Source organism: Acartia tonsa, chromosome 8, assembly GCF_053477335.1.
Source record: "Acartia tonsa isolate MP-2025a chromosome 8, ASM5347733v1, whole genome shotgun sequence".
In the NCBI taxonomy this organism is placed as follows: domain Eukaryota; kingdom Metazoa; phylum Arthropoda; class Copepoda; order Calanoida; family Acartiidae; genus Acartia; species Acartia tonsa.
This window is the reverse complement of record NC_137267.1, coordinates 51,502,014-51,528,846: the sequence shown is the minus strand read 5'-3', so window position 1 is coordinate 51,528,846 and position 26,833 is coordinate 51,502,014. Positions and strand designations below refer to the sequence as shown.

The 26,833-nt window shown below is 31.7% G+C and overlaps 1 protein-coding gene across 3 annotated transcripts in view; it reads left to right on the top strand.

The window, feature by feature from the left end:
• The window catches only part of LOC145327251 (MFS-type transporter SLC18B1-like), a 38,840-nt gene extending 12,509 nt beyond the window's left edge, over positions 1-26,331 (top strand). For all 3 annotated transcript variants that reach the window (XM_080170837.1, XM_080170835.1, XM_080170836.1), the window contains 12 exons: positions 7,269-7,378; positions 7,714-7,754; positions 9,100-9,171; positions 9,723-9,832; positions 10,035-10,158; positions 10,866-10,960; positions 12,188-12,255; positions 19,646-19,720; positions 20,238-20,276; positions 21,199-21,251; positions 21,918-22,052; positions 24,382-26,331. In XM_080170837.1, coding sequence (XP_080026963.1) covers positions 7,269-7,378; positions 7,714-7,754; positions 9,100-9,171; positions 9,723-9,832; positions 10,035-10,158; positions 10,866-10,960; positions 12,188-12,255; positions 19,646-19,720; positions 20,238-20,276; positions 21,199-21,251; positions 21,918-22,052; positions 24,382-24,489 — 1,030 coding nt within the window. In that variant the 3' untranslated portion in view covers positions 24,490-26,331. The remainder of the gene's footprint in view (positions 1-7,268; positions 7,379-7,713; positions 7,755-9,099; positions 9,172-9,722; positions 9,833-10,034; positions 10,159-10,865; positions 10,961-12,187; positions 12,256-19,645; positions 19,721-20,237; positions 20,277-21,198; positions 21,252-21,917; positions 22,053-24,381) is intronic.
• The last annotated feature ends 502 nt before the right edge of the window (positions 26,332-26,833 follow it).

Genomic DNA, 26,833 nt, shown 5'->3' with positions numbered 1-26,833 from the left:
AAATTTTTTTTTTTTTTTTAAATTACCTCATGGGGCAAAGCCTCTAGAGGCTAGGGGCGAAGCCGCTAGTATAATACAAAGTAGAACTGTGTCTCTCTGTCCGTCTGAAACTTAAGACCTGGGTAACCACTGAACCGATTGGGATCTACTCATGTGGTGATTTTAAGCTATTTTCTTAGGGGTTGGATACCCCCACCACCAAAATAAGTTTTTTTTTCCTGGATTTAATTTTGCAAATTTAAGAAGAGAAATTGTTTAAATATTTCTCTATAGCTTTAAGAACGATTCTATACAGGAAGGGGACTTATAAGTTGCTAGTAATACAGGAATAAAGTTAGATGGCACTTTTAAAAAATTAATTAAATATGACGGACTGACACACTCAATTTATGCATGAGTAGCTACGCTACTATTTATTGTTATGCAGTTTCAATTTTAACAAGGCAAGAAAACATATGTACATAAAAGCAAAGCTTAACGAACCGGTCAGGGAAGACAGACATTTTAAAACTGACAAATATGTTTTAACAACTTATTTAATTTACATTATGTAGAGGTTGGAACAAAATGATTGATATATACATTTTGATAGGCTTTCTAAATTGTACCTCATTGATACAGGAATCCACATGCTAAGTTTGAAACGGGTGGAACAATTGTGACATGCCTAAATGTATTATAAGGGACGGACGCACCGACCCTAAATATAGAAAAGCTTCGATTTTAAAAATTTGAACTTTTTTAGAACATAATTTCTAGAAGGATGAAACAAATGTAGTATAGAATACTAGAATTTAAGAGATTTGAAACTGCGTTCTGCTTAGCAATTAGATGCCCTTTAATTAGAGTTTATCCGTCCCTATGTCCTAAATCTATGGACTCCTAGTAGAGAAGTGAGAGGGTTGTTTGGATTGTCCCTTGCTTGCTTTCCTTTAAGGCTAGATTAGATGAATTTAGAAGTTTTATAATTTGTCATATTAATGTGATATAAGAAATGATAAAACAAGGATGACCACGGCAATCAAAGCGAAAATAAAATATATACAATATTTAAATCTGAATAAAATGTCTTTTGTTTCAAATGACTTAAAATTTAAGGTATGAAACCGATAGGACAATGTTAACATGTCTGCAATGAGGATTAGAATTACTAATAAATAATGATTATTGAATAATTATAGTTTTACTTCGCTTAAAAATTGTACTTAAATCAAGAATTAATTGCATACTATGTTAAAAAAAGTTCAAATGCATTTAATTTGGATTTATAAGTTATTTAAGCATATTTTAAAATTAAACTTTTTTATAAGAAACTAGAATGTGTTTTCCAGTATGGCTTCTATACCGATTAATATCTGCTGGATTTCAACCGGTTCCAAGCCATACTGAAAAACCATGTATAAAATCATATTATGTATAATTTTCCACGAATAATAAAATAAAAAAAAACATAAAATTGATACCTTTTTTGTTTAAACTTACTATTTATAAATAAAAGAGAACATATTTAATATAAAACAATGATAACAATATCCATAAAAGCAAAGCACTGAAACGGTAGGACAAACTGAATAATCAAAATATAAATATGTAAAATCGAAACAAATTGAAGTAAATTTGTTAAAAAACTGCTTAAATACAGGATAATGTTTAAGGACATACTTACATTTTTAGGACTTGATTATAGAGATGCTTCGCTAATACCATCGTACTTTGTTGTCCTAGAAATCAGTGTTCAAAAAATCAGATCAATCGGATAATTTTATCACATAAAAATTTGTCTTAAAAAATGTTAAAATCAACATCTTTAAAATGGACATACGGACACTCTAGTTACAATAATAGAGTTGCTACGCTTTCTAAATCCTTCCCAACTACTACAGGAATCACCATGCAAAGTTTAAAATCGAGAGGACAATTCTAGCATGCCTAATTAACGAAAAGAGATAACTGTTAAGCTAAGATAAGCCAAGATGACAGCATCCAACTTTCTAAGAATAAGGATTAGGGCATCCATAAAAGCGAAGCTCACAAAATTTACGACGGTCATACAAACATTTGAAAATCATTAAAAGAGTAGCTAGAACACAGTAATAGTGTCTGACTGATTATGACGTAACAAAAAAAAATTTGCCAATGAGAGGCCGTTATTGACCATGGTAAAATTTATAGTGGCCTCTCATTGGCTAATTTTTTTGTTACGTCATAATCAGTCAGACACTATTACTGTGTTCAGTAGCTATAATCATTTTATAAAAGTAATTGGATGTCTATTTTTATATGTTCGTGTGTCTCTAACGATTGTTTTTAATAACCGCCGCTAAACCGATATGGTTCTCTTTTGCAGTGTGGATGAAAACTATATTTGGGGAGAGTACCTCCAGCCTCACAAGAGAAATCTACCCAAGAAAAAGAAACCTATGCCTAGCCTTAATATTTTATAGTGCCATTAGATGCCTTTAGATGAGTAGCCGTTAGTTTTCTATATTCTAATTTTGACGTTAATTATAAAAATGCATCGCTATAAAAATATTATTAAAAGCGAAGCTTTTCTATAATTAGGGTCGGTCCGTCCGTCCGTACGTCCGTCCGTCCGAGATAGATAGCTTTTATTCGTTAATTTAGGCATGTTAGAATTGTCCTATCGATTTTAAACTTTGCATGATGATTCCTGTTGTAGTTAGGTACGATTTAGAAAGCGTAGCAACTCTATAATAATAATCATAATGTCCGTATGTCCATTTTAAACATGTTGATTTTCTACTTTTTTAACAACAAATTTTTATGTGATCTAATTATCCGTTTGATCTGATTTTTGGTATATTGATTCCTGGGACAACAAAGAACAATATTATAAGTGAAGCAACTCTATAATCAAGTCCTAAAAATGTAAGCAGTTTTTCAACAAATTTAATTACAATTTTGCTTCGACTCTAATACTTTGATATTCTGATTATTAAGTTCTGACTCTATAAAAGTGTTAATGTCCGTTTGTCCTACCGTTTCAGTGCTTCGCTTTTATGGATGTTGCCATCCTTGTTTTCTTAAAAGTAGCTAATTCTTTTATACATAAATATTTTTATTGTCTACACATATTATGAAAATATCAGGGATATAAAGGGATCAGACAATAGCTGAAAAAATTGGTGTACATCCCCAATGATGATGCACAATATTGACCCTTTCTGTATATTACAATTAGTGGTTGAAACGTTTGGAAACTAAAATTAATAAAACAACCAATTAAAATTCATTAAAAGTCCTCATAGTTGTTGAGCCAACGAGTATGAAAATGGTCTTATAAAACTTTGGGGACTAGTGTAATAAACAGCATAATGTCCCCTCCCTCCCTGGAGAAATATTGATAACAATATTTATTTATATAATTTATCATTTTATACATTTGTTTACATCATAATTTATAACATGGATGTTAAGTAGTTTTTTTTACTTTTTTTGCAAAACAATAATAAACACTTTTTTGGTCAACGGCTGAAATTAAAGTTTTTAATCTTACTAATTCAACAAACCTTTTGGAGTACAGCTGGAAATGGTTATTCTTTTTCATGTAGATTATGAAAACAAGGATAAGAAGAACTGTATAACATTTTAGAAATTGAGAAAAAGAAAACAATTTTTAAAAAAAGATAATAATATACATTATACATTCGTATTTGCTTGTCTATTTTTTCTAATTAAAAAAAATCATTTTTAGCCCATGCGGGGCCTCTAAACTTGTAAGGCTGCATCTCAACGGGATACTATCCCTGGTTGAGTCTTTTAAAACCTTAACTTAACCCAATCTAACAAAAAAATAGATTTCTTAGTAGCTATGCTTCTAAAAGGGGTAGTTTTTTTTTCAAATTGGAAGAAGTTCAAAAATGACAAAACAGTAATAAATCTTAATCACTTATATAAAATTTAAACTTTTTATCCTTATATAAACTGATAAAAGACTACTATAACAATATAGTATGTATATAATTTTTTAATATCGAGAAAATTCCTGAATATACAAGTGAACGCATATTTAATCATCATTTAAATTTAACATTAAGCGTAGTAGAATTTGACACTATATTCAATTTAAAAAATATATATATATCTATAATACAAAGTAGTACATAAATAAAGCTGTGAAATTTAGATGTATAATTTTTCGGGGGGGGGGGGGGGAGATTTTTTTAAAAAATCTCTTTCACTTTTCTGTCAAAATTCAAAATTTCACATTTTTAATTGTTAGGGAAAATAAAATTGTTTTCAAATGTGTTATCCCTTTATTCCGTATCCCCCAAAATACTCATAAACCTTCCCGGGACCTTTGAGAAGATACCCTGCAAAAAAAACCCCATCGGTTCATCGGTTAGCGAGATCCTGCGGTAAAACATACACACATGAAAGTCATTTTACCCGTATACTTTTTGAAACTTGCGTACATTTTCGGTCTACTGGGTTTCATAATAGGGGTTTCCAGTATAACTTTGAAACTGATTATAGCCGCTATTATTTTAACCAGTTCTCCGCCATACTGAAAATTAAAAATCATGTATCATATTTCAGATAATTTCTATGAATAACAAAATTGGAATTAAACTTATGATTTTAAATTTTACTATCCGCAGAAAGTTGTCTATAATACGATGCGATAAATAACTTATCAATTCGGCCAGAGTACACATATATATCCAACCCACTAAGAAACTAATTAATCCTATTAAAATGTAGGACAAGCTTTATAAACTGTACATGACATATTGAAATTAAAAATAGAAAATTTATTTTTTCCTAGATTTTTAATCAGACAAATTTTCTTGCAGGGGAATCTCAAATTTGTTTGTTCATGGGCATTTTTTATTCTGGTCCAGGCAGTATTATAGTGTGATATTAGGGGGTCAATAACTTTGGAAATCTTCTCAAGTTTTGGTAAATAGTTTCCAGCAAATGGTTTTCCCAGAAATACATACAAGAGTACAAAAACTCCATCACCATAAATTTTGAAATTAAAAGAGGGAGGGGAGGAGGGTAATTTTATTTAGGTTAGGTTGTATTGGGTACAGTGTACAGGGTAGCCCCGCAGTGGTAGGTCACCACTGGTAAATGACACAAAGGTTTTGGGTTCCCCGAGGGGATTAGACATAAAAGAACCCTTGGCCCCTTATAAATTCAAATTACTTTTAAAAGAAAGTAGGGGGTTCTGTGCTGTGCACGCTTGGCAGTACGAAGGAATTCACCAGTTTTTCTTGGAACTAAATAAGGGGGGGGGGGAAGTTCTGACACTTTTGCGTAAACAGTGATTATTGGCTTTGTCTTTGGACTGAGAGGATAGGCTATTAGGGATAAAATCATTCTTATATGATGAATTTCCCCCAGATTTAAGATTTTTTGGATAGGCCTCCAGGTTCCGGAGCTCCAGGCCTCCAGGTGGTCTCTGTACAGGTAAAAATTAAAAATAAGATTTTTTTTTGAAGAGTTAGAAGTTAACTTATAAAACAAAATATACTTCTTTTTGATTGTTATTCACATATTTGAAGAAAAAACATACATATTTTGTCTCATAAGCTGACATCTAACTCTTAAAAAAATTTTTTTTATTCATTTTTACCTGTAGAGAGACAACCTGGAGGCCTGGAGCTCCGGAACCTGGAGGCCTATCCAAAAAATCTTAAATCTGGGGGAAATTCATCATATAAGAATGATTTTATCTCTAATAACCTATCCTCTCAGTCCAAAGACAAAGCCTATAATCACCGTTTACGCAAAAGTGTCAGAACTCCCCCCCCCCCCCCCCCCTTAGGTGTATATGAGTAGGAAGGAAGGAAGTGATGTATTCTGGGATAAGATATCCAATATTTTCACAATTTTCATATTAAATTGAATTAATTACAGACTCTAAAAAGTAATAAAGTCTAGTTAATCCTGAATTATAAAGTAGTTAGGTATTTTTGTCTGAAACTAAGATTCTCCTCTAACGAGGAACCGATATGGTTTTCCTTTACAGAGGGGATTCGGGTATAGTCCTTTCCACGACATCCCTGATGCTGTGAGTATTGGTGCAAAAAATATGACGTAACAAAAAAAATTAGCCAATGAGAGGCCGTTATTGACCAATGGTAAAATTTATAGTGGACTCTCATTGGCAAATTTTTTATGTTACGTCATATTTTTTGCACCAATACTCACAGCATCGACATCCCTCTAAAGGAGCGATTCTTCGTTTTTTTCACAGTAGCTTTTCTCCTATTTCTAGCCCCTGCGGGGGGCTCTAACCCTGCGGGGCCAATTACCTAACCCTGTGGGGCAATCACCTAACACAATATAACCTAACCTAACCTATAAAAAGCCATTTTAAAAATACGAAGAATCGCTCCTTATGGAGGGATGTCGTGGAAAGGACTATATCCGGGGATTCTTATGTGCCATGGAAATATGAAATTTAGAGTAGATTTACCTCTTCCCCTTTCCCATAAAAAGCCCCTAGAGGCCTCTAGAGGTGTAAGAAAAAAAGAATTTATTTATAAAAAAAATTTAACTATCTTTAAGGAAATGTAAAGTAATGAGATTTGATAGAAAGAAATATTTTTCTCGTATTTATTCGAATCCGGTGGATAGGAACCGGTTCTCATCCATACGAAAAAACTATGTCTAGCATCGCATTATATCCAGCTTTCTACGAATATAAAAATGTCCAATCATAAGATTAAAACCAGTTTTTTACCCCGTGCCTTGGGGCTAAATATCTGGTTTCAATCTTATAATTGTAACTCCTATATCCGCGGAAAGCGGTTTATAATACGATGAAAGAAATAACTATTCATTCATCTCAACTTTTTACACTTCCTTCACATGTAAATACTATTCATTAAAACGTTCTAGGTTACTTTTAAATGAAGGTTGAAATGGTCTTACCTTTAGTTAAAAGCCACCTAAAGAAACTTGGAGATTAATAAATTTATCTAAGGGATACTTTTTCTTTTACCCTGAAGTGAGTATGATTTGTGTGAGTGGTCAATATGATGTAATTTCGAGTAAATCAACTTGCATAACACATACCACACTTTCTTTGAATTTTTTATGGTTTCTGCCGTCCATTTAGCTAAAAAGCCGCATTTTTTGGTAGTATTCAAATAAGCATTAAAAAAAACAGAAAATTTAGACACTTTAATCTTAGTGTTTTATATATCTTATATTGTATCATATATTTATTTCAGATCAACACTACCCCATAAATATCTCAAAATTTCCAATTATTTAGCCATTTCTGTTTTTAGATTCTTGGAGTATATAGACAATGGAGCAATTTACTTTTGGTTGGCGCTCTCTCTGAGAATATTGAGTGCGGTTGGCGAGTCTGTAGCACTGCCAGCGTCTTATCCATTAGGTTAGTTTGTAGCACTACTATCTTATTATTATTTAGGTTAGTTTGTAGCACTACCATCTTATTATACTTTATGTTAGTTTGTAGCACTAACAACTTATTATTATTTATGTTAGTTTGTAGCACTAACAACTTATTATACTTAATGTTAGTTTGTAGCACTACTATCTCATTATACTTTAGGTTAATAAGTAGTAACCAATTTCATACACTCTAAAACAACAATATATCGTCTATTTGTAACGTAAAATTGTGAGTTTTTTCATTGATTCTATTTAATTTTATTTATTAAATGATTTTTTTTATAACTTTTTAAGTATTTTTTTTTTAAATTTTAGGTGCTCAACAGTTTGAAGAGGGAGATAGAGGAAAAGCTATAGTAAGTTTTATATATTTAGTTTTCCCTCTTCAAATGTTTTATAACAAAAACCATTGTATAAGTTTTATGAAAAGAGTGAAATTGTATTCTTTTTAATCTAAATTTTGAAAAGAAAGATATTTAGCTGCAGGGTTCCCTTTTCTATTAAACTTGCAAGTATGGCGTTGACGTGAAATTGTATTAGTTTATGTCGACAATAAAGAATTTGTATGACTTATCATTGGTATAGTTGTAAAATTCATCTCATTTAATCCTTAAATAAAAGTAACTGGATCTGTGTGTGTGTCTCTGTCTGTAGGAAATCACTAAGTGCTGAACCGATATATGGTTCCTCTTTACAATGTAGCTTCTCACAGGTCCTGGAAAGGTTTAAGACTATTTTGGGGGAGAGTTTCACCATTCTCCCAAGAGAAATCGTCCCCCATCAAAAAAAAAAATATTTTCTTTTTAAAACTCAAATAAAAAAAGGGTGAAGGGATAAGTCGATTCCGAAGTGCTCCTAGAGGCCTCTAGTTGATACAATAGCAGCTCAATAGTTTAATAGGGTACAGCCACAAAAGAATTTTTTTACTAATGCATCGTTTTTTATGCATATCTTAAAATTTTCCCAAGAAAAAATAAGAATTTAGATTATTAATCTAAATTTCTTAATTTACTTTAAAAGGGCAAAGTTTTAAGAAGTATTGCAGGTTTCAGGAGGCTTATCCTAAAAGATATTTACATTTTTTCCCCTCAAATTTTGTACTTCATCCCTAATTTTTATGGGTAATACAAACAGTTTTTTACTCTAACATTTTAGATCTTTCAAGTAACACATGTACTAAACATCTCTTAGCAAAAATAAAGAAAAAGAAACCAAAACCATTCATTCTTTTTTTTACAACATTCAATTGAGAGTAGAATAAAAAACAAGCAGTTTTGCCTATAGATATGATTTTAAGGATTAGTTCCCAGCTGTGAATATTAACCTTTGCAATTTCAAGGAAAAGTTTAGGAGAAAAGTTCTTGGTTGATGTATTTTCTCCACATGGTTTACGTTCATTGCTCTTTTTGTTAATTTGACTTTTTCAAAGTGTTCGATCTTAACTTTACTGAAGGTAGTAGCTTCCACCTTATGGAATTTAAACAATATTTGGCAGTCTCAAAGAGCCCGGAAACCCCCTTCCCCCCAGTATTTTCATGTGAACATTTTGTATGATAAAACATTTTTTTTCTGCATACTTATTTAATTTCTAGAGCAAATAAAAAATGTTTTTTTATAAAAAAAAAAAATAAGTTTTTAATATGTCCAAAAAAAATTATTTTGTTATCATCAAAAATGAAAAAGTAAAATATTTTGATCTAGGCCATTACAGAGGCAACCTTCGGTATTGGAGCTGCTCTGGGACCCAGTCTTGGTGGATTTCTTAAACATCAGGCACAAAGTTATACATATTTTATGTTTTTTTACATTTTTATACGAACATTACTGTATTTTTTGTGTTCTTATAATCCCATTATAGAAAGTAGTAAGCTTTTTTTGCCTGTAGCGAAGGATCTCTACAATTATATAAGGTTCTTCTTATATGTCCTGAAATGGTTTTAGGCTATTTTATGTTTTACAAATAATATGGTTTTAGGCGGATTTTTTCTGCCTGTCCATAGCACTTCGAATAAAGAGCACCTAGATGCTAAAGGCACAGCCATTACTCGTTAGTCATTAAAAAAGTAACAAGATCTGTCTTTAAATCCATACAGAAATATCTTGCAAATTGCTACAGCAATTTGGCTCCTATAGTTAAGTTTCTTTTAGATCCCGGGAAGGATTAAACTATTTTGTAGGAGAGTGCCTTTACCTCCCCTAGAGACATCGCCCCAAGAAAATTTTATCAACTTCATCCCCCCCATTCCCCAACACTTACCCTACGCCTCTTGGTTTCTACAAATTCAAAATGCCATGAATGTATATATGATACTTTGAAAACTCAGGGAGGATTTACACTTCCCTTCTGGGTGGTTGGAGGTGGCTTTGTGCTAACAACTATTCTCCTCATCTTCCCATTCAAGAGTGAAAAGATACAGAAGAAGGCTGAGGACAGGTAACAGTTTTTCCAGATTTATATCCGTTGGATAAAAACCGGTTCTCGGCCATACATAAAAATATACAATATTAAGATTAAAACCAGCTTTTTTGCCCGTATCTTCGGCATCTCGGGATTTGGCTATATAAATATCCGTCCTCTAATATGAAGAAGAGGATTACCCCCTTCTTTATGGGTTGGCAACTTTATTTTATTTCAGAGTAACAAGCTGGAAAGAAATTATCCTGTGTCCTGGTATAATGGCTTATGGGTTGGCAACGCTGATTGCCGGAACCTCCAATGACTGGTTCAATGCCACGATGGAACCACATCTATTTGAACAGGTACACAAAGATATTTCTTATTTGTCATAAAGGATCTTCAGAGACAATGGTAAAAAAAATTTACATACATTCCTAAAGATTGGTTTAAAAGTTTTTACTTTACTAGTTTGAAATCATCCAATTAAAATGCAATACGCGAAGTTTGGTTTGGATTATAATTTGCAGTCAACGTCCCACAATGATTTTTCATATCGCATCGAACGTTAATGTCACTTTACATTCTAAGGAAATTAAAAGTGGGGAGAATCTTGCAAAATATCTTTTTAAGGAGGGCCCCTAGAGGCTAGGAAAGGAAAAGCTAGTTTGTAACTAAGGATAATAATGTCCATCAAAACGCAACGTATGCTACTTAGCATGCAGGCGGAAAGTTCCACAGGAGGTAGTTAACTAGCAATTACCAATATTGAAAATTATCTAGGTCAGACTGACATTAGCAGGGCAGTTATCTATCGCATCGTATTATAGACAGCTATCTGTGGATGTTTTAATATTTGTGAAAATTGTCTGTAATACGATGCTATAAATGATTGATGTCGGTTTTATTAGCCCCTAGAGGCCGATGAACCGGGCTAACAAAACTAGTATTAACATGATGATTTTTTATTTTACTATACGTAGAAAATTGTCTATAATCTGATATGAGTCATGATTTTTTATTATTACTGGGATATTAACCAGCCATACTGGAAAAGGATATTTTTGTTCAGTTTGGATCGAGCAGTGCTGAGATTGGTTTGGTCTTGATGACATATTCCATAGCTTACACTATTGGGGCTCCTGCAGTTGGGGTTATCATTGACAGGTTCAAATTATATTCTGTCCGTGTGTTGTGTATCTATATATCTCTAAAACGGCTCTAGCAGTGCTGAGATTGGTTTAGTGTTGATGACATATTCTATAGCCTACACAATTGGGGCTCCTGCAGTTGGTGTTATTATTGACAGGTACAAAGGTTTTGCTCTTGTGTTGTGTGTATATATGTATACTAGCGGTTTCGTCCCTAGCCTCTAAATTATTTTTTTTTAAATGGTAGATGCAATCACTTATTTCGAACATATTTTTTTATTGAGGTGGATTTTTCTTTGTTTTTTTGAGGGGGTGGGGTTGGGGTGTCCCTTCCCCCAAGAAAATAGCCTAAAACCACCACAAGACCAGTAGGTATATTCCCTGAAGAGAAGAATCCGATCGGTTCAGTGGTTACCGATATCTTAAGGGACAGACAGACATCAAGCTACTTTGTATTATCTATAATACAAAGCAGCTTGATGTCCGTCCGTCCGTCTGTCTGTCAATTAAGATCTCGGTAACCACTGAACCGATTGGATTCTACTCTTTAGGGTATATACCTATTGGTCCTGTGGTGGTTTTAAGCTATTTTCTTTTGGGGGGTGGGACATCCCCAACCCCCCAAAAAATGAAAATTTCCCCCCCTCAAAAAAAAATTCTGGGGAAACTACTTCACATAAATTATGGGCTCAGCACCAGAATCTTTTTTTTTTAATTTACCTCTTGGGGCAAAGCCCCTAGAGGCTAGGGGCGAAGCAATACAAAGTAGAACAATGTCCGTCCGTCCAGCTGTCCGTCTGTCCTTTAAGATCTCGGTAACCACTGAACCGATCGGATTCTACTCTTCAGGGAATATACCTACTGGTCCTGTGGTGGTTTTAGACTATTTTCTTGGGGGGAGGGACACCCCCAACCCCCCCCCCAAAAAAAAAATCCCCCCACAATTTTTTTTCTTATGTTAGTTTACATAAAACTACTGGCGGCAGCACCAGTAGTACTTAATTTTTTTTAATTACTTCTTGGGGCAAAGCCCCTAGAGGCTAGGGGCGAAGTCGCTAGTCTATTAAACGGCTCTACAGTTGATTAAGTGTGGCACTCCAAAGTAGTTGTAAACCTTCTCTGGTCCTTTAAAAATCTTCTCTTATATAGGAGAATCATATCAGTCCAGCTTACCTTAAATTTATTTAAAGATTGACTTTAACTAAATTTCATTTTTATGATTTTAATTGTTGTTTATATTAAGAGGATTCAGCTGTCTGTGGGCTGTGTTGGTAGGACATCTTTGCATCTCTGTTTCATTTCTATTTCTAGGTAAAACATTTTTGGCATACTCCCTCATTGTGCTTGTTTAGCACTGAAAACCCAGCCCCTTAATATTGAAATAAGTTTAATATAATGGGGGATGGTAGTTTTTTTGGTTTGTTTGTTAATTGCTTTAGGGAAGGTTAGGTTAGGCTTCGCATTGCTAGGGCCCCGCAGGTATAACCATTTAAGGGTTTTATTTGGGATAGGCATACAAAAAGATCCACCCCATTATTTAAAAAATTTGGGGGGAGAATTTTCATGCCAAACATGCTCTTTTAGCACCGATTTATATAATTTTACAAAAATGTTAGATTCGTCAATTTTTTCAAATTTAATGTTACTGTATTAAGGCATAGATATTTCAGTAAAGTTGATTTAAAATGATTTAAAAATAACAACGTCTAATGCCACAATTGGCGTAATGGTATTAAACCTTTTTCACTTATGAAATATTCTTTTAGTTCCTAATTCTGTGGGAATCTATAAAACCTAAAAGATGCATAATGATCAAAAATGCTGAAGTCGATTCAAATGGAAATATGATATGTTAATTTATAATCAGGGAAAAGTTGTCGTCAATTATAATGCTATTCGGGACTTCATTTATTGGTCAATTTGTTCACCCAGTAGGGGGGTGTTGATTGGGTAAATTTGGAGGATGTGGGAAATCGTTATTTTAGCTAGCTGCATGTATCACTTTTTAGAGTTAATGAAATCTGGTGCAACATCCAAGTTTTTACCATATTTACTTCATCCCAAAAATACAGACCTAATGGAAATTTTTAAAAAATGTTTTCTAATTTCCAAATAAACATGAAATAAATAAAATCAAGTTTGATCACTTTTACTTGTCAACAAAGATTATAGTTCAAAGATTAAAGATTATTAAATCTAATCAATATCAAGGAGCAATGTATTCTTGAATAGGGTAAAATTAACACACTCACAAAATTGTATTCTACATTCATACAGAATTTGAAACAATCGTAGTCTGAAAATGGGGGGAGTTTAAGAAGTGTTTATGCCCCCCCGAACCATCAAGCTTTGAAAGCCATCATTTAACCCCCATAAAATTTAAAATAAAACACTAGATTACTCGCCTCAAACCTTTAAAACCCTTATTTTACTCCCCTTGAAAAAGCTTAGGCGTTCTTAAATAGAGTTAATGATACATAAATGATGATAAAATAAAGCAAATGAATGAAAAAAAACACAAAAACTACATAAAAACTTATGAATATTAATTTATTATAAGCACTTCATACTTAATAAATCAACAATGTTTTATACAAAATCTTCGGTATAGTAATATATTTATTAATTAGAAATATTCTCTGTTCTGAAATTTGTTGTTTTTATGAAGAGTTAAATAAGTATGCAGTTTACAAGTTTATGTAATATGCAAATAATGTTATCTATATGCAAAAAAAATATTTTTAAATGCAGGTATATATGTCTGTCTGTCTTTCTGTCATTATATACTTGTAATTTTGTTCTTTTTGAAGTTTTCTTATGTCCCTAGGATTCTCGACTTTTTATGTTTATTTTTTTAATTTTATGCTGATATTTAGAGTTTACCCTCTCTTCGTTTTTCAATGTTAAAATATGTTTTTGTCACATTCATTACCCTGATTAAGTAACAGGATGTCAGTCTGTTTGTACAGAAGGATCTCTCTAACCGCTGAACCAATATAGTTCATTTTTACAATTTAGCTTCTCATTGGACCTAGAAAGGTTTATCACTTTTTTACCCTCCTAAGAGAAATCGCCCTCCTAGAAAAAATTAACCCACATAATTTTTTACCTTTTCTTTTCTTAACTTAAATTAAAAGTGAGGGGGGTCGAGTTAACCGCCCCCTTACCCCCCCCCCCTCCACCTCAAGTACCTCCAAAGACCTGTAGGGGCGTAGCCGCAAGTATGTAAATATTTAATGTTAACTTTATGCAGAAAAATATTCATACATGCAATTTGAACAAATATTGAAGATAATTTATCTTTCTTCAAGGTCAAGACCAGACTAAAATTAAATATTTGGGAGAATCCTTTTTTTTCTTTTGGTTGTAAGCAAACCTCCCCTCGCCCCCCACCCCCCTCCCATTCACACTATATTTGCAGAACTTATGATGATATTTATGCAGGAAGGGAAGGGACAGTGGTCTATTTATTACAATAGTTCCCAAAATTTTGTAATAACGTTTTTTTATTCCATGGCTTACTAACTTTGGGGAGTTATTTTGAATTTTGATTGTTTGTTTTATTAAGTTGAGTGTTCATACGATTCAACCATTAATTGTAATTTACAGAAGGAGTAATTTTGTGTTTTATCCCTGGGGATGTACCTTGATTTTTCAGCCATTGTCTTATCCCTTTTGTATTAGAGAGATTATTATCTGGCTGATTTGAAGAGGTTTTGTAGAAATAGTATTTACTATTCATAATCAATACTAATTCCTTTTGGGCTACCCTGTGCCTCCTATTTTAACCTAACCTGAACCTAACGATGACAGATATCTTTTTCTTGACATTGATAATGGCTAAAACATTTTAAAATAATCTCTGGTGACAAAAGGGTGCTCAACTGCGAATTTGAGGGTTGTTACCTTAGACACAACCCAATCTTTCCAGATTTTGTATAATTTTTTGAGGAACACGACTCCAGTGACGTCATATTTTTCTTTCCCTAAAAAGGGAAGAGGGGAAGAAAATCTCTTCAAAAGAGATGGGGAAAACCCCCATTTTCTCCCATCTCTTTTTTCTTCCCCCCTTCCCGTTTTCGGGAAAGAAAAATATGACGTCACTGGAGTCGTGTTCCTCAAAAAATTATACAAAATCTGGAAAGATTGGGTTGTGTCGTTACCATAATATTATTCATACAATTTATTCTTGAATATTTATTTCAATATCTTTTTTCCTTACTTCAAATTCTTACAAAATGATAGCATCGTAAAATGTTTTTACTTTATTTTATGACTTCATCAACTTAAAATTACTTAAAATATTTTCTACTTTATTTTTCTCTGCTGAAATTGACTTCTTAAATTTTTCCGCAACCCGCCTCTTTTATACGGATAGTAGTTTAATCGCACATAACTTTGGTGCTGTTATGCATCTATTATTTTATTCGTTTTGTTTGCTAACCTTTCTTACACATTTTTACATTAACCCATTCCCCCTTCCCAATCCTTTTTCTCTGTGCTTTATAAAAATGTATTTCTACATGGAAATTAATGAATTTACTTAACATTTATAATCTACAGGTTGACAAAAAATTTGACTTTGTCCATGTTTTAAATAATAATGAACAAGATGAAAATTTTTCACCTTATGAAAGCATTATAATAGACAGCAAATATTATAGTCCTGAAAGTTTTATCCAATCTTTTCAAAACTCAAAAGATCTTTCTTTACTTAATATTAATATAAATTCGATTAAGGCAAATTTTCAGGGCCTCTTAGATTTAATATTATTTTTTAGTGAAAAAAACTTTTTCTTTGATATTATTTGTGTCCAAGAAATAGGTCAAATTGTTGAAAAGTCCTTATTTATCATACCTGGATATCATCCAATCATATTTAAGCAAAGAACTAAACATTTAAGAGGGGGAATAGGTATATTTGTTAAGGCCAACTATAAATTCTCAATTATTAACAATCTTTCAATCTTTGAAGAAATGATATTTGAAAGCCTTACTTTGGAAGTTGAATTCACAAAAGATAAGAAATTTCTTATATCAAATATATATAGACCTCCCTGTAGAAACAACCAAAACTTTTCTGTAAACCAGCAGCACCAATATTTTTCTAATACACTGTTGGGATTACTGGATAATATAAATAGCCATAACAAAAAATGTATCTTAGCTGGTGATTTTAATTATGATATTTTGTCTTGTTATCAGGACCCACATGTTGCAAATTTCATAGAGAATATGTTTGCATCAGGTTTCCTCGAAATTATTAAACACCCAACTAGGGTGGCCCAAAATATAAATTATTCTACTTCTTCATTAATAGATCATATTTGGGTAAATGAAATTAAAGAATCTTTCACAAGTGGGATTATAACTACTTACTTCAGTGATCATTTCTCCACTTTTTACATAATAAATGACAAAAAACCACCAGTAAGTTCTAAGTATATTAAAATTAGAAATTTCTCAGAAAATAATATAAACTCTTTTAGAAATGATTTAGAAAATGTTGATTTTAGTAGAATGTATGAAATGGAAAATGTACAGGAAAGCTTTGATTATCTTAATTCAATATTTTATAGCTATTTTAACCGTTACTTTAGTGAAGTAGAGGTTAGATTTGACAGGAGTAAGCATAGTATCCAAAAATGGATGACTCCTGAAATTTTAGTGGCAAGAAATAAAAAAATGGAACTCTATGAAGTGTTGTCTAGGAATCCAACAGCATATAACAGGCAGCGTTTTAATGCTTTTAAAAATCATTACAATAGACTTATTAGAAATAGAAAAAAAGAATATTATTCTGAACTTTTAACATCAAATCATGGTGATACTAAAAAATGTTGGGAAATTACTAAAGAGGCTGCTGGGCTTTCTAATACTAAGGATAAGTCTGTCACAGATAAATTACTTATTAATGATAATGAGGTCACAGGTGGAATAGATATCTGTAATACCTTTAATTAACATTTTACCTCAATAGCAAGCAAAATAAATGAAAGGATCGAACCATCTGATAGACCACCTGATTCTTACCTTGAAGAATCAGAACACATCTTTTCAATACCTGAAATTACCCCTGCTCAAATAGTTGAGGTGGTCTTAGAATGGCAAAATAAAAGAAGCTCTGATTTTAATGGTCTGTCCCCCTTTTTACTTAAAAAGATTATTGATTCTGTAAAAAATCCTCTCTGTCATATATTTAATCTTTCCATAAAAACAGGGAAAGTGCCAATACAACTGAAAATAGCCAAAATAACGCCAGTCTTCAAGACAGGGGGTGACATGCATTGTGTGAATGACTACAGACCCATTTCATTGCTATGTATCTTCTCCAAAATTCTTGAAAAGATTATAGCCACAGCTCTGAAACAATATTTAGCTTCAAACAATATCATTGATAGTCTTCAATTTGGCTTTCAAAACCTTAACTCAACTTTTCACCCTATGATTCATTTACTTGATCATGTGGCCAAGGCAATAAACAGAAATGAATACACTATTGGTATATTTTTGGACATTAAAAAGGCATTTGATTGTGTTCCTAAACATATACTCCTAATGAAACTGAAAAAGATAGGTATTCATGGAAATTTGTTGCAATGGTTCGAATCTTATCTATCAGAGCGCAAACAGTTTGTTAAGGTAGGAAATGCTGAATCCTCTAAATTGGATATAACCTGGGGCGTCCCCCAGGGATCAGTACTTGGCCCGATTTTATTTTTGATATTTTTTAATGATCTTCCAAACTGTACTTTACTTAAAAGTCTGCTGTTTTGTGATGACACCACATTACTAGCTTCAGGGTCTAATTTGAATCAACTTGCTAATTTTGTAAATGATGAATTGCAAAAAATTTCTACATGGTTTAGATCAAATCAGCTCTCTCTACATCCTGATAAAACTAAATTTACAGTGTTCTATTCTAACTTAGGATCAATACAATGGGATGATATTCATTTATATATCAATGAGAATAATTCTAGTGCAAGGAATCCTAATCCTGACCTTATCAAACCCATTGCTTATGTCAACAATGCATCTGAAATTCGAGCCATAAAATTTCTAGGTGTTTACTTTGACCCTAACCTTAATTTTAAGTATCATATACAGAAATTAAATGAAAAGCTCTCAAGAGCTCTCTTTATATTGAGACAATGTAAAAAAATTCTAACTAGGAGCGCACTTAAAACCTTATACTATTCTATATTTCATTGTCATTTAATCTATGGAATTTTGATTTATTCAAGCTCGTATGAAAGTAACTTAAAATCTATTGAAATCAAGCAAAAGATGGCAATCAGAGCAATTACAGACTCTCATTATATAGCCCATACTGGTCCACTATTTAAAACAATGAAAATTCTACCATTTGAATTGTTAGTGCAATACTTTAGAATTAAATTCATGTATGATTTTAAACTTAACATAGCCCCTTGCTCATTTTTTAACATGTGGAAAACACGAGGACATATGTCCCAGGGTAATATTAGACTTAGAAACCAAGAAGATTATAGCATCCCATTTGCCAGATTAAACTTGGTTAACAATCTTCCACTTTGTACTCTTCCAGCCACCTGGAATGCGTTTTTCATTAACAATAGCTTTATAGTGGAACAGGCAACTTCTAGATTTAAATTTTATAAAAAATTGAAAAGAAAGCTTTTAGACAGTATTGTAGTTGCCTGTGACAGGCTATTGTGTCCCTCCTGTGACCTTAACATTAATCTATGATTGTACAAGTCAACCTGTAGTTTACCTTTTGATTGCCTAAAATATATACATTTTTTATAATCGCACAGAGACCCTATTTTTTCTCCACTTTCCTATCCCCCCCCCCCCCCCCCTACTTTTCCGAAACATCCTTCCTTGCATATTGCTGTATATAGTGTACATATATTACTTATATAAAAATACCGCTTAAAAAAAAAAACATTTAAATCGAAGTCTAAAATTAAAAGGCTGTCAACACCGCCCTCAGGCGTTTTTCAGTCCTTGGATACTTGTATTATATTGTGTTAAACCTATAGTATTCATTGTTTATAAAAATAGTTTATTAATAAATTCTTAATGCAATGTAATTACCATTTATGAATGTTGAATATTAAATGTATATGTTGTTTTGTCCCAATAGATATTTGAATTTGAAAAAAAAAAAAAAAAATGCCAAGGATTGTTATCAAATACATCAACAGTGTATTGACATTCTAATGGTTAAATTAAAATACTCAAATTAAATATGTGTAAAGTTTTGTAACTTTATACAGGTTAGAATCAATAAAATCAAAATATTATGTAAAATCCGAAAGATAGAGGGGACATTGAACTTCGAATTACAAACTTTGGTTACTTATTTTAAATTTTAATTGCTTGGTTTCAAACTTTTCAACCAATAATTTTAATCTATATAATGTGTTTATTACCATTGTCCATTGTCTCATATCTCAATATACCCCTGATTTTAGTTATCTAATAATACCATTTTCTCGTATTCATTCAAATCCGGTGGATAGGAACCGGTTCTCATCCATATGAAAAAACTATGTCTAGCATCGTATTATATCCAGCTTTCTACGATTATAAAAATGTACAATCATAATATTATAATTGTACATTCTATATCCGCGGAAAGCCGTTTATAAAACAATGCGAGAAAAAACTATTAAAATCTTTAATTAAAAAATGAATGATTCTGTTTCTTCAGGACCTGTGCCTGGACTGGAGTACCATCCAGTCTTCCAGAATATTCCAGTCAAATTCATTGCCCTCTTTGTGCAAGGTAAAACTGTTAATGAGATTTTAACCAGCACAAAATTATTTTAATGCAGAAAAAACGCAGGAGTGACAAACGTCTAAAATGTTAAGTTATTTAAGTATTTCTATACAAGTTAGGTTAGGTTTATATACAAATAAGCCCCCCTAATGGGTTAGGACCATTTTTTCTTTTCTTGAAGGAATATCACTAAAAATACATCAACTATAAAATGTTAATGTGTTTACCCTAAATTCATTGCCCCTTTTGTTCAAGGTAAAACAGTTTTTCAGATCTTAATTGTCATGCAATTATTTATTTTTTATTTTTTTGCCATTAAATCACTGAAAATACATCAAATGTAAAAGTTTTTTGTTTATGTATTCACTCTAAACCATTCAATTTTCGCCAAAAACAATTTTTCCTTTAAAAACATCCTTAAAGCAATTTTTGGTTGTGAAAAATATTTTGATAAAACAGCACAAAGATTAATTATAAAAAATTAATTTACAGCAGTATACATTGTGCAAAAAAAATATTTTAGGTATTGGATCAGCTTTGACTTTCATTGGAACTTTGCTAGGTAAGTTTTTTTTCCGTTTGGCTCCCAATATCCGTTGGATTAGAACTGGTTCTTAGCCGCACTGAAAAATCATTTGTCGTATTGTACTATATCCAGTTTTCTACGAATATCAAAATGAACAGTTATAGGATTAAAAGTTTTGTTAGTCCCGAGGGATCAAAGTAAGAAAGCTGTATAAAATATTATTCAATAAGTAACTGTTGAGTGTTTTCTGTAGATTAGAATCTCTCTCTTTTGTCTGTTGATTGCAGGGAGTAAGAGAGGGGACAATGGGCAATTAATTCAATTTAAGAGTTATCGCTGAAAGACTATGAAATTCAGATTAATCAAGACAATATGAAAGAAATTATAAAGGGAGAGTTAATACAATACAGAAAACTATAAGATAAGAAAAGAGTTCCAAGAAAAAAGCATTCATTTGAAAATTAAATTACAAGCACATCAGACTGACATAATCATTCTGTAATTAATAACTATAAAAATCTCCATGGAACCCATTCAACCCAAAGCCCCATAACCCAAAATTTAATTGGGTTCTTCGAATGGTGAATAACCAAATATCACAATAAAGATTTTATCTATGGAATTATATTTTCTAAAGTCAGCCAGAAACTGCTAAATTCTTGCACATTCCCTTTAAGCCAGTACTCAAAGTCTGAGACTCCTAAAAATTGAATATTGTCCCCTCCCTTACTCCCTGGTTGATTGTAGAACGTATTAGAAACGTCTGTTGTTACGTTTGTCATGTAAGGTCAGGGGCCAAATCATGAATGCTCTAACATTTAGTGGCGTGCACAGGTTCAAGACTGAAGGTGTATTTATGAATATAGGGAAAGAAAGGGGAAGTCATAGCACCAATTTAAATTGATGACAGCACCCTACCAAACTCTTATGATTTGATTAGATATTTTGTTTAATTTAGGTATGGAAAAATGTTCTGTCAAGGGTAACCTCCCCAAAACCGAACAAACACATGTAAGTATTTTTCATTTGCAGCCTATTTCTGTAATCACAAGAAATAGTAGGCTGAAAGTTAAGGTGATGATTCCATGCATCAATTAGCATCAAATATACAATTTACTTTGTCCGTGTATCTGTCGGTCAAGCTTATTAATACATAGATATTTATTTCTTGTAAGGGTTACTTCATTTTTTCTCACATATTTTCTCTATTTGTTTTTCTGCTTTAAGACAACGGAACAACTGCTCTATAACTCACTTTGTCCTATTGTCCATACTTTGAGTTTTGTATTTGTTAAAATCTCCTTGTTTTTAATTGATTGATTAACTATAATTTTTTGGTGTTTGGAATAGGTTGAAACATTTCTAATTAGCCAATAGGGCTAGCTCAATCTCAATATTGTTACTTCCAATAGCTTAAGAGAGCTACTTCTTATTACCTTTTGTCACTTGCAAAAATGGATATAGGATTTACGTGGATATATTGGCAAAGGAAAACTTGTCGTCAATTAACCTTGCTAATATGGACCTCATTCATTTGCCAGTTCGTTCATTCAGTAGTAGGGAAGGAGAGGGGGTTTTATTTTGGATATCATTATTTTAGCCAGCTGCGAGTATTACTTTCCAAAGTACAGGAAAATCTAGGGCAACATCCAAGTAATAATATATCCATTCTTGCAGGGAATGGTGAGTGGAATGTGGCTATTGACAGTATCGCTAGGAAGTTTTATCGGAGCCTCCTCTGGGAGCGCTATCTATGACGTGGCTGGATTCTCGTGGTCTTGCACTACTGAAGCTATTCTGATGGGTCTTTCTGTAAGTAATTCTAAAATATTTTTGGATTTTTCAATGCTGTCAAACCTTTAAATTAGAACATTGATACCATACAAAATCTATTTTTTTTAAATTAAAACACTTTTACCCAAATATATAGAGATTTCGATATCTAATGAACTGATTGAGATCTCCATTAAAGGGAAGTTTCATTTAGGTCTTGGATAGCCATGGTTATTTAGGCTATTTTTATGAGCTTCCTTACCATTTCAAATAAAGAACCCCTAGATGCTAGAGGTTCAGCCGATAGTTATTTATATTTTTGGGAAGACTTGAAATTCCAATTTGTATAATTCAGGGGGAAATAAGGAAAAACGCTTTGATCGGCATACAATTGTTGGATGTCTGTATATTGTTTGTCATTTGTATGTTTGTCTATCTGTCTATTTCAAAAGATTTGGCTAAGATTTAACCAATCTGATTTAAAATTGTACAGTCGCTAAAAAATATGTAAAAAATATGTATGGAAAAGGAAAAGGGATTTCAAACTGTGTTAAAATACCTCTTTACATGTACATAAATCTACTTATTTGTACAAATATGTAAATGTGAAAAAAGCAAATACTAGCAAACATAGTGGGTTGTAGAGTTGAAAAAATTATTTGGTGGGTGTTGCAAATCAAATTAGATCTCTCAAAAAAAAGTTGGTTGCACTAATTAAAATTAAATTAAAGTCAAAGCACCAATAATATTAAATGGTATGACTATTTATTGGTCTTCAAAATTGATATTTAGAAAAAATATATCCCATATTGACCATTTTGGTAAAAAAAAAGTCCACAATTTATTGCATAAAAAAGTATTTAGCATGAAAATATGCTGTGTAACATATGTTTCAAATGGTACCATGAATTTAAAATTCTTTGAAAATATGAAGGACACAGTTTTGTTTATGTAAGAATCTGTAAATTTTCTAGTATTTTTTTTTAAGCGGGGATATTTTGACTTTCAAACTTATTAACTCTGTCCATCCGTCTATCAGTTATTTATTCATATAGAGAAGGGACAATGGGCTATTTATTACAATAGTCCCCCAAGTTTTACTATAACGTTTTCTTATTCGTACGCCTAAAAACTTTTGGGACTTCGTGAATTTTGATTGGTTGATTTGAGTTAAGTGTCCAAAGGTTTTAACTACTAATTTCAATCTACAGGAGGGGTAATTTTGTGTAACATCATTGGGTATGTACAATAATTTATCGGCCATTGTCTTATCCCTTTTAGATCCCTGAATTTGTTGATTAAAAATTACTAGCTTTTTTCATGGATCTGAATGGAAAAGACAATGGCCAATGAATTGATATATATCCCCAATGATAATACAAAATTTACCCCTTTTGTTGATTATAATTGAACCAATAAAATTCAAGTCCCCAAAGTTGTTAAGCCAACGAATAAGAAAACTTTAGTACAAAACTTTTGGAATAAACAGCCCATTGTTCCCTTTCCTTCCTGAGCTTTTTCACTTTTTCTTCGTGATAGTGGTCTTTTAGAATAGAATTAATAACGTTTTGACTTTTGTATCGCATTTGATCAAACAATAAATAAAAACCTTTTAAAACTTGTGTTAAAACGTTGCAGTTAGAAATTCTTATCAAATTTTCAATGTTGTTTTTTCTTTAATCTATAAAATTAAGAGAAGGAGGGATGGAACAATGATGTTCAAATTACTATTCTTCCAATAAATGTATTCATATAGATGTATAATTCAAAAAACTACCTGCCGTATGTGGTGGAAATCCTTTTCGTCTGCTAGCAAATTACTTTATGTTGTTTTGTATGGCCCTGGCTGTGTTTATATTTCAAAGACCCAATAGAAAGTCGGGACAGGGTTGCAATCCTGTGGGCAGAGTTACATATAGCTCATGCCCCCTCTATTCTCTTACTTTTATATTCTTTGTACCCTACATAATTGAAAGCTAAAAATGTCTAAACTGACCAAGCTAAATTTGCTTGATTCACTTCACTAAGAGATGCAATTGTGATGAGTATTTTTTACTTGAAATATATTTCGGAATGATGAAGTAGACTTTTTTCTTTTAAATTGGGTTGAGAAAGATTTATAACTGAATAGTTTTTTTTCTAAAAATGTCAGAATGTAACACATAACAGCAGGGAAGCTTTTTATAGTGCCCATAAAAAAATTGAGGTCATACTGGCAAACAATTGGTCAATTAAAATGTATACTATGGCCTATAATGGTCATTTGTATTGTATGGCATCATTTTTCATAAGCAACATAAAGATCTTCAAGAACAGTCAAAAGATAAATTTATTATACATTATTATCACTGATAAATTATATTTTTAGATTCCTTTGATCTACATTCTTGTGAGATGTGCCCCCAGAATCAAGACTCAAAGGATCAATAATATCCAACAGAAATTAGCAGAAATGTGTTCCACAAAAACTGTTTAGAATATGTTCTTCATTTTTACTGTATAATATTGTAAACTTTTCAATAGAGAAAAAAAATCCGATTTTAATAAAAAGAACAGCAATCATATCTTTTCCAGTGTGGCTTTAAACCGATTATCAGCAATACTGAAAAAATCATGTATTGTGTCGTATTATAGACATTTTTCTATGAATAGTAAAATAAAAATCATAATATTAATACAAGTTTTGTTATCACAGGCTTTAGGCCATTCGGGGTTACTAAAACCGGAATTAATATATTGCTTTACTATCCGCGGAAAGTTGTCTATAATACTTTTGCGATAATGTCTCTTAGAGAATAGTTTGATTAGTTTGAATAGTTTGATTTGGACAAAAAAATATTAAAACACATTTTCATTCATGCTATGATAAAAAAAAACATCGCGTCTCACTTTCTGTGATAAGTTTTCTTAAAAATAAATTTTGTAATATATTTATTTCTATGAAACACGTGAATAATTTTAGTGTTTTAGCTATAAATGTGTGTACTAGTGTAGTTTCCTATTTAATGAGTTGAACCTCCCTAATAACAATAAAAATAAGCCCCTACCTTACACAATAATCATCAATTTTGAACCACCTCAATCAGGTTTTGAGCCTTGAGTGTTTAGTTAGTCTACTTTACATTAGATTTTTAATACCTTAGTTTCAAGATAAAAGTTATTTTCCAGTATGGCTTCGAAACCGATTAATATCCGTTGGGTTACTTATCACATAACATCGTATTACAGTTTTCTACGAATAACAAAATAAGCATCTTAAGATTAATACTAGTTTTGTTAACTAACAAAATTGTTTTTTTTTTTCTTTATTTTATTAAGGCAATTCCTACAAGTTCTAATTTGATTGGGTACTACTTTTACAATTTTAACTATACCATTTCATATTGTAGGGGTATACCTTACTCCATTATTGGGAAATTATTGTATGTACTATTTAATTGATATCATTTTAATTATTAATTGAAGAAAAAATATTTTGAAGTTATGAAGAAGTACAAATCTAATTAATTATCCTGTATAGATTATGAAAAAAAAAATTCTTTGAGTAAATAAATAATTTTTTTATTTTTCACTTGGTAATTAAGTAGACAGAAAAAAACGTTGCTAAAATAATAAAAATTACATCTATTAGTATCCTATTAAATGATTTTTTGTCTATACTCTTAGCCAAATTTGTACTTTAATTTTTAAGATTTATTTTTGCACATATCATTTATATAAAAAAATTCAATCATAAACATCTCGAAATCATTTTTTATCATCATATAAATTTATTTCATAAATTTTGCATTTAATTTTAAAACTTTTCTAACAACATTCCTTTTTCATCTTTTTTGCATTGTAAATACCATTTGTAATAACATTTTAATATTTATGTCTTGTATAAATTTCAAATATATCTTTATTCTTAAAGGGATAGTTTCATGAAGGGCATTTTTTAACAATAAGCTCATTAAAATTGATATCTTATGACAGGTTTTGTAAGAGAAATTTAGTATATGGAAATTTTAGAAATAGTGTATATTTTGCTTATTAAATCATTATACAATAGAAATTTTAAATAGTAAAAAATTTCAAGAAAACTACGTATTAATATCATTCTTAATACTAAAATTTTGCTTTAATGATTAAATTAAGTTGCATAAACTACAAGAACATTTTGAAATGTTTAGGACACTTTTGATTTAGAGCTGTAAATTTTTTTTTTTAAAGTTCAAATCACTATTTGAAATGAAAAATCCATTCATGAAATTCTCCCTTTAGGACCATAAATTTTAAAAACTGTAAATATAAAATAAATCTTTGAATGCACTGGAGATTTATATTTTCTAAGTTTTCCATATTTTATAGTTATTTATGTTTTCATATATTTTGTCTTATTCTAAAAGCCCTGCTTCTCTACAATTAAGATATGTCTATAAGCATAAGTGGTTGCAAATCCTATTTCATCTACAATACAAAGTAGCTTGATGTCTGTCCATCTATCTGTCTGTCTGTCTGCCTGTCCGTCTTTCTGTTCGTCTCTCTGTTCGTCTGTCCGCCTGTCCGTCTGTCTGTTCGTCTGTCTGTCCGTCTGCCTGTTCGTCTTTCTGTTCGTCTGTCTGTCCGTATGTCTGCCTGTCTGTCTGTCTGTCTGTCTGTCTGTCTGTCTGTCTGTCTGTCTGTCTGTCTGTCTGTCTGTCTGTCTGTCTGTCTGTCTGTCTGTCTGTCTGTCTGTCTGTCTGTCTGTCTGTCTGTCTGTCTGTCTGTCTGTCTGTCTGTCTGTCTGTCTGTCTGTCTGTCTGTCTGTCTGTCTGTATGTCTGTCTGCCTGTCCGTCTG